Source organism: Medicago sativa, chromosome 8 (genome assembly GCF_051527215.1).
Source record: "Medicago sativa cultivar Bolivia chromosome 8, Bolivia_mono, whole genome shotgun sequence".
Classification (NCBI taxonomy): domain Eukaryota; kingdom Viridiplantae; phylum Streptophyta; class Magnoliopsida; order Fabales; family Fabaceae; genus Medicago; species Medicago sativa.
Window position 1 is genome coordinate 78651298 of NC_140756.1, and position 9293 is coordinate 78660590.

General features: G+C 34.3%; 2 protein-coding genes across 2 annotated transcripts; one reads left to right on the forward strand and one right to left on the reverse strand.

Annotated features, from left to right (window-relative positions):
* Positions 1 to 696: 696 nt before the first annotated feature.
* LOC146901876 (F-box/kelch-repeat protein At1g74510-like) lies at positions 697 to 2093 on the forward strand. The gene has a single exon (XM_085737472.1). The coding sequence runs from the start codon at positions 815 to 817 to the stop codon at positions 1955 to 1957; it is 1143 nt and encodes a 380-aa protein (XP_085593598.1). The 5' UTR covers positions 697 to 814; the 3' UTR covers positions 1958 to 2093.
* A 2662-nt stretch (positions 2094 to 4755) lies between these two features.
* On the reverse strand, positions 4756 to 6922 carry LOC146901877 (small ribosomal subunit protein uS4y). The gene is made up of 2 exons (XM_085737473.1): positions 6436 to 6922; positions 4756 to 5250 (listed from the first exon to the last, which is right to left on the reverse strand). The coding sequence occupies exons 1-2, from the start codon at positions 6843 to 6845 to the stop codon at positions 5067 to 5069; spliced, it is 594 nt and encodes a 197-aa protein (XP_085593599.1). The 5' UTR covers positions 6846 to 6922; the 3' UTR covers positions 4756 to 5066.
* Between the last annotated feature and the right edge of the window lie 2371 nt (positions 6923 to 9293).

Here is a 9293-nt window from a genome sequence, read left to right on the forward strand (position 1 = left end):
TCGAACGTACCCCAAATTAAAAAACAAGCGATCTAACTTCTTTGTTCTGAATCCGTAAGTTTTTCTTCCTCCTATCTATCTTTGTATTTTTATTTTTTTTACTTTTTTTTCCTTCTTTAGGCTTTTTCCTAAAATTTCAAGCATATAAAATGACATAGAAAAAGGGCTTGAGAGATTCATAACAATGCAAATTATAGGTGTTTTTCTTTTTTGATGTGATGTTTCAGTCTTTGAATTTGGGTATGCATGTCACCATAGTTTGATCGAATTTTGTTTGACTGATTGATGCTTAGCAAAAAAAAAACTTTATTGAACTCTTATTACGAGTCGTGTGTTAGTATTTAATTTTAAAAATATAAAGTTTTTTTTGGACGTAAACCACGTATCATTTGCGTGCAATTAACGGTAAACTCTCCATTGTATTAACGCTGTTGTATGTTCAATGCTGGATTCGAACTCAGAATCTTGATTAAAACAGCAAAAACCCGAAAAATATAAAGTTTTTGGACAATGTATATTTTGTTTCTTATTACTGTTTTGATCTTGGTTATTGTTCATAAAGAGCTAGTATTGTTTGTTGGATTCTTATCAATTTGTATGATCTATGTGTGAATGTTATATACCGTAAGAATGTGTGTGTCTGTGCATGTGAGAATTTTCATGAATTTTCATCCCTATATTTGTTAAAGATTCATGAATTTTCATCCCTATATTTGTTAAAGATATTTAATTAACGGGATTTTCTAACTATCTTTGTTGATTGTGGTTTTCCAAAAAAAAACATGATCTCAATGAAGCAAAAGAGTAGAAGGGTATGTCGAGAAAGTCAAGTGAAATTCCAGACGATCCCAAAGAAAGGGAAAAACAGAAGAATCTTGAAAATCATGCAGGTGATTCGACTTTGCTTATTTCTCAGCTCGATCGTGATGCATCAATCCATTGTCTCCTTCGGTTGTCAAGGTCTGATTATGGCTCAATCGCTGCATTAAACCGAAGTTTTCGATCACTTATTACGACTGGAGAATTATATCAACTTAGGCGGAAAATGGGCATAGTGGAACATTGGGTTTACTTTTCTTGTGATGTCCTTAAATGGGAGGCCTATGATCCAAATCGTGATCGGTTGATGCAATTGCCGAAAATGAGTTCCAATATATGTTTTACGCTTTCAGACAAGGAGTCACTAGCTGTTGGTACGGAGCTTCTTGTTTTTGGAAGAGAAATAACGGGCCCTTCCATATATAAGTATAGCATTCTGACAAATTCATGGTTGAAGGGAATGGAAATGAATACTCCTAGATGCTTGTTTGGTTCTGCCAGCCTCGGAGAAATTGCAATATTAGCCGGTGGTTCTGATCAACATGGCAACATATTGAGCTCTTCTGAGCTTTATAACTCGGATACCGGCACATGGGAGGTTCTTCCGGACATGAACACACCAAGGAGAATGTGTTCAGCCGTGTTTATGGATGGAAAGTTTTATGTCCTTGGCGGTGTTGGAGTTGACAAAACAACACAACTAACTTGTGGTGAAGAGTTTGATCTCAAGACGCGGATATGGCGCAAAATACCTAACATGTGTCCACCGCGTAACGGAGGAGATGGTGCAAATGAGACACCTGTCAGTGGCGAGGCACCTCCTTTAATTGCAGTTGTAAAAAATGTATTGTACGCTGCTGATTATTCGCAACAAGAAGTAAAAAGATATGTTAAAGACGAAAACTCATGGGTCACCATTGGAAGCCTCCCTGAGCGAGTAACCTCAGTAAATGGATGGGGAATGGCCTTTAGATCATGTGGAGATAAGCTAGTTGTCATTGGAGGTCCTAGTCTTTATGGTGGAATGGTAACAGAAGTCAATGCTTGGGTAGCAAACGAAGGTGCACCGCAATGGAATTTGCTTGCCATTATCCAATCAGGAAGCTTTGTGTACAATTGTGCTGTGATGAGTTGTTGAGATGCTTGTTTCTGATTTTTGGATAATATCAACAATCTTAATTTTAATGAGATGGATTTTAACATTTGGGGAAATTTCAGATTCTTTGAAAAGCATCAATATAATCTTTAGGGTTTCAAGTTTGAAATTTCATAGATGTTGTCTTCGTTTTCTTTTGGTATATTATAGTTGCATAGGTGAATAATTTGAGATCATGTTACATATTTGATTGTAATGCTCACTTTCGTAAGTTTAATTGAAGCAATGCAGAATCTTAATTGATCTCAATTTAATTTATGTACTTTCGACTTGCTCTTTTAATATTGTCATTTTTTGGGTTATCACGCTATTGTTACAAAGTTTTCACCACTAAATAGTTTTTGTTGAAAATCCTTTGGATATATAAAGTGGGTTCTCATCTCCAAACCTCGGGTACATTCATACAATTTTCTTTTCTTTTTTTTTTTTAAAAAAAAACTTGGAAATGTACTAGATTTTTAAGTTGTGAAAATTTGAGCCTTCCGTAAGAAATCCCTAGACATGTTTTCTTCGTCCTTAATTCTCCATTATATTATCTTTGAATTCATTGTATGATTTCTATTAAAATGGATAGTGTGTTATTACATTCTAAGGAGAGAATCTATAGCTTACAAACTCTCACAATAGACGTGGTCCTTTAATTTTAACATTTTATAATTGGTCCTTTAAGTTTTATTTTTCCCAAGGTAGTCATTTTTATCACGCTCATATGATATTGTCATCCTTTAAGTCACATTTTGTGACTTTGCTAACCACAACTTTTGTTCTACAAATAAAGATGAATAATATTTATTTGTTCATTTACGCCTCGCGTTAGAGATGACGACTTCATTTACGCCTCACGTTAGAGATGACGACTAGTTGTTTAATGTTCGTAAATATGAATCAATGCTCATGAATGAAGACGTTGTTGAAAAAAATAGATACTTTGATTTTAAGGTTTTTGGATTTAGGAATTTAGATTTAAAGAATAAGGAAAGGAAGAAAGGAAATGGAAAAAATCTCACATGTTTAAGTGAGTCTTATCAATATTAATGAAACTTGTCAAAAAGGTTGACAGTGAAAATATGGTGTAACATAATATCTTATCATTCTTCCATGGTTCATGCTCCTGGCCCAACAAATAAATGACATGTGACTCATTAAGTGTGTTGGAATCCTCCACCGAAAGACTTTATTAAAATCAATGTGGACGGATCTTCTTTTGGTAATCCTGGTAATGTAGGCTTTGGACGTCTTTTGAGAAACATTAGGGGGAATTGGATTCATGGTTTTTCTGGATCTTGTGGCAGAGCTACTAATTTGTTGGCTGAACTTTCAGCTATTTGGCGTGGGATCTTGGTTACAGGCCTATAATCATGGAATCTGACTCTCAAACAGCTTTGGATCTTATTGTTGATACTCCCTCCGTCCCATAAAAACTGAGTCATTTACCAAAAAAAATTGTCCCAAAATAACTGAGTCTCAATTCAATATATTACACTTTATATTTATGATAGTGGAGAATCCACCAATACTTAACAAAAACACTTAAAACCATTTTTCTCTCTCATTCATTTATACATTTTTATTAATATGTGTAAAATGAGCTAATGGCTCAGTTAATTCGGGACGGAGGGAGTACTAAACAAAATGATTTTCATCCTCATGCAACTTTGCTTTCTCTCATTAGGAAGCCTTATTCTCTTCCATGGATGGTCTCATTTAGACATACTTTGAGAGAAGAAAACAAAAGTGCTGACTGGTTGGCTAAATTTTGTTCAACTAATATCAACTCCTTGGAGATGTGGACTTCTTCTCCTCCTCAATCAGATATCATCCTGCTTGCGGATACCTCTGGAGTATTTAAGCAGTTGATTGGCTAGTATGTTTTTGTTGTCTTTTAATTTCATCTTCATCAAAAAAAATTGTCATTCCCTGTAATATCACTCTTTTAAATAAAGTAAATTTCTTCTCTATTTTATTCTCGGCCCCTCCCATCAAAGCTCTCTCCTCCTCGTTGAACTCCCAAACAGAACATACAAATCATATAAAAAACTAAAAAGCAAATCAAAGTTAGAGTTCTTTGATAACTGAAAGATTTCTACATACCTTAGAAACTAAATTGATTGTGTATTCTAAGAAAATCTAATCAAGAGGAGCCGAGAGTGTGTAAGATTCGAAGCCAGTACTGATGGGTGTTATCATGGGGGTGACAACCTTGAACCTTGACAGATTGGACGCACACATAAGTGCAACAATTCAAGTACGTATTCATCAGTTTGATGAACAAGGTGAGTAGCATAATCAAAGCATGCGTGCTACTTAGGTAAGGATGCAGAGGGATATTTCCTTTACCAGCGAGAAAATGAAACTTATGTCCTCTCTAACAGACACCATAGGGAGTTGTGGTAAACAAACATGTCACATGAACATGAGCATTTCCCGGATAAACATACACCACAGATTTGATTGAACTAATATTTATATTAATTAAGGAGGGAATCTTGAGCTGGATTTGAGTTTCTACCAACAGTCCCAGGAGGATGAAAAGAATACAATAACAGATAATTCAAAACCAACCTCAATTTGTAACAATGAAAAGTGAATTCATCTCAAAAATGTGCTTCACAATTAAAATGTCATTTGTGTCATTTGTGATTAAAATGTCAGGTGGTGTACAAATCACAAGACTATATCATCCAACTAACTTGTATAAAGATCAAGCAGGTCTTCAATACAAGTTTCACAAATATCAGTTCTGAAAGGCACAGGAAAGACCTACACCATAAGAAGCATAGTTGGATCAAAGTTTCGGTTGGATACATGGGCATACCATCAAAATATGCAATATCAAACAGCTAAATAATATTCTCTTACACACAGCATCAAGTAAAAGGTTTAATTATCACAAAGATCATCAAATGTATTGGATCAAAACTTAATACTTGGAAAAGAAAAGATCAAAAACAACATGTCTCAAGAAAAGATTTCCTCACACAATAAACAAGGATGGGAAAATGGTAAAAGTCATTTGCATGATAGAAAATCTAAAGTCTAGGACAGATATAAAACGGCTAGAGCAAGGATCTAAGCAAAAGAAAATCATAATTTAATCTTCATCCTCCTCATCACCATCACCACCGGAAGCCTTCTTGGCTGCAGCCTTAAGGTTCTTTCGCTTCACACGACCAGGAAGACCACCACCGAAAGGACTTGTGAGTGAAAAGTCAATGTGCTTCTGTGAATCAACCCTAACCATGAAGGATGGGATGTTCACTACCTGCCTCCCAACCCTATGAAACAATAAATGACATTATCATCCATATCCAAACATATTTCATTAATACTAAATAGAAAGGAAAAAAAAAGGATAAAATTAGGGACCCATAAGCATACAGCAAATGAAAAATATAATTGAGGATCCATTCAGAGGTAAGTAAATAGATAATATCTACATTTCTCTTTTATTTCGTTCACACTAACAAGTATAGTGTTAGGTGTAAATAATTTAAAATTACACATTTCCGAACCATGGTAAAGGAGACCTCCATTACTTGATGATCTCTACTTCTTTTGATGCATAGAATATATTGATGAAAATTAATGATACACTAACAGCCACTACAAAAGATGCAAGTAAAGAAAGAGTTACAAGCAGTTATGGGGTAGTATAAGCAAAACATGTATTGAATTAAAGGAAACAAGCAAAGACTTCTTAATCCTGTATACTTCCTTCTAGATATACTTTCCTTTTTTTTTTTTTTGAACTCTCGGAGGATACAAACAATAGATCATTAGACACTGCAAAATAATACATAGAAAGCGTATCCCAACATTGTTACAGACAACCAATGATCTAACCAAGATCTACATCACACAACAACATTAAGTAGAAAAATACTATGCACATTAGAATGTTTTTCAAAATGATACAGGGCCTGTTTGGATTGGCTTATTTGAACATATATTTGGCAAAGTTATGTGACACAATATATGAAAACAGCTTATGAAAATTGTCATTAGTTTTTCAATATAGCTCATAAAAAACAAAAAACAAAAATTCAATGTTATTTTCTCTTTTGCCATCTATGAAGCACCGACACTACACTGGACACATAATAATTTGAGAAAATGAAATAATTCAATGTAATTATAGGTTTAGTGTCGATGTCGGACACCGGGACACACACCTAATCCGAGGAGATTTCGTACTTCATAGTTTGCTATAAAGAAAATTAGCTTGTGGCATATATATAAGCTGCAAATAAGCTGCTTATCCAATCAGGACCAACAGTGCGAAAGCAATTATAATAGGCATATGACAAATCATAAACATTCGTTAAAATAAATAAATTACCAAACTAACAAATAGATCAGCATGATATAAAAGAAAATCAACAAGCCATAAAAAAATCAGATTAATTCATCATTAACGGCAACGAAATCATGATTTATATCAACATCAAAAATCAATATACCTGATGTGCCTCTGCCTGATAAGAACCCTAGCATGGTGAATGGACTTAGCCATGCCAGATTTGAAGACGAGTGTCTGAAGACGACGCTCGAGAAAATTCTCAACAGTAAGAGCCAAAACATAATCGAGCTTGTTCTGTGTCTCATCTAGAAGGCCATGCTTAAACATCCTCCTCAAAAGAGCTTCACCCTCGAAGATCCGACGAGGATTCTTCTCATCCAGTGTCAAAAGCGTTCTAGCATTGTTACGGATACGGCTAAGAGCGTATTGAACCCTCCAAAGCTCGCGCTTGCAGCGAAGACCATACTCTCCGACCAGCTTCAACTCAGCATCCAAACGCTCCTTCTCATATGGACGACGAGGCTTCTTGAATGTTTTGCCGTAGTTTCGATAAAACGCAACGTGCACCATTTTGATCTCTGATTCACAGCCTCTCCTTGCCGCTGCCGCCGGTGTTGCCTACTAGGTTTTTGGTTGTGGGTGAAGATGGTGAAATGCTGCGTTTTAGGCTGCTTTTAAATGATTTAAAACCCTAATTTCTATAGGGCTGGGCTTTTCATTTTAATAAAAGCCCACTTACTACACTATTTCTATTTTTCAAATGTTACTGTTAACACCCTACGTTTTTTATTAACAGTCCATCCATTTTTTCAGTCAAAGGTTGGAACTCTTACTTCTTTCTCTTATAAAATGTATTCCTTTTGTTTAACCATCTTTGAGGGAGGACCAAATTAGATTAAGAACCATTCATTAATGTCGTGGCCTTTGATCTTATCTTTCAATTAGCTTTGGTTTTACCTCCCCTTGATATCCACTTCTCTATATAAGCTTTTTAGAAGCAACGCAAGCGTCGGTTGTGATGCAACAAAGGAAACATCAAATGGATTTTTATTCGTCTTTAGATCATGAACAAGCTTAAAGACTTTTTTATCATTTTTGTAATATTTTTTTGTTAGCTTTCCAACGCGACCAATATTGTAACATTCAATGTAGTGTATCTATTGCGTTTCAAAAGTGCAAATTTCTCCCCATTTTATTCCAAAGTTGATCCCAAACATTCTTAATTGGTTTGGATTTAGTTTGGCTCTGTTAATTATATATAGTCAACTTAGAGTACCTACTTAATCATAATTTACAACTTTCTAATCATTCTTTGCAAGCCCTAGAGTTTTCTCTTTTTCTTCTTCATAGACAACTTAACCCCAAAGCTTAACCTATCAATTTTAAGAGAAAAAAAACTCTATCTTAAACCAATCCATAATTGATATTAACATATTTTTCTCATTTATTTTCATTGAATAATGTTCATCCTTTTATGTTTTGATTTCTAAGAATCATCGTGCATACATTCAAGTGTTATACCACCATTAAGGGGTTGTATCACTTTCTTCATACTCTTTTATTGCTTAATCATGAGCATTGTCCATGTATGTGGGTGAAAAATGATAGTCTTATTATATAGGTTTAAAGAGGAGTGATTATACAGATAAAGTTGCATGATTTTTTGTGTTTCGTTCATTGATAAATACAAAATCAGAAAACCTATTTTTTAGTATAATCGGGTCAGCATTGGTCGAAGCTCGATATCCTATTTGGGATAGTTTGGTCTGGCCAAGAAGTTTCAATGCCTATTTCTTAGAACCCACATCATGCTAAAATGGAAGTCGGTCGTGTCGTCCCAAACAATTGAACTAGTGGGACAAAACTACATGCGGTGGCGGCAAAAAAATTGAAACCTAACCTATGTTAATTAAGGGAAAAATCAATAGACAAAGTTGTACACAAATTGATGAAAATCATATGGTGTGCGCTGCATATGTAATATTCAATGGTGTTGTGACAATTTCTCACGTACCATGTGCGGCCTAATACCAACCTTCTCACATTCTAGCCAACGTCTTTAATTTTTGTCATAAAGATTAATTTTTAGTAAAGATCGTTTCTTAAAAAAGAAAAGAAAAAAAGACATAAACATCACGCTTATTTTTCTTATTTTATCATAAAAAATATTCAACATTCACTTTTATGAGTGCCAAAAAATTGAAATAAATTAAATATTATTTCGATGGCACTTTTAGTAGATAATTTATAGTTGTTGTAATATTGTAAATGATGGGAAATAGTTTTTTTTTAAAAGATAAAATAAAAATAATTTAGGGTGTTTTTGATTTGCTAAAAAGAAAGCACATGACATAACAACCCAACACAGAACACCACAGAAACAACTTTTATTGCATTGAACAAAAAGTTATTCTCGTAAGTTTGACTTAGTTGATAGAGATATTACATATTATATATAGGAGTCGGAGTTCGAACCCCGAACACTTCACTTCTCTAGTTATTCTCGTAAGTTTGACTTAGTTGATAGAGATATTACATATTATATATAGGAGTCGGAGTTCGAACCCCGAACACTTCACTTCTCTATATTTAGAATGTGTGAGCTCTAACCACTAGATCAAACGATCAATACATGTCGAATTGCCGAATGTGCCGTAGAAACTCTCTTTCATCAAACTAGTATGTATGGATGCACATTTACTCTTATTATCGTATATATCACATCAAGTGAGAGAAGGGTCTTGCACAGAGAGATAAGATGATTAAACATTGATCATCAAATCGAAATGAACAGTTGAAATGCAATTCCAATTTTAAAATGCAAGCTAATTCACTTCGTAAATTCCTCCATTCGTTTCCCCCTACTCTTTTATCGTCCCAATTCTATGTTTTTGTTAAATTTTTATCGATTAATCCGAGTTCTAAAACCCAAAATATAAGTTTTGTGTTCATGACAAAAGAGAGAGGGTATTTTCTATAATTTATTAATGTCATTAGATTTTGACAACTTTGTTTTGA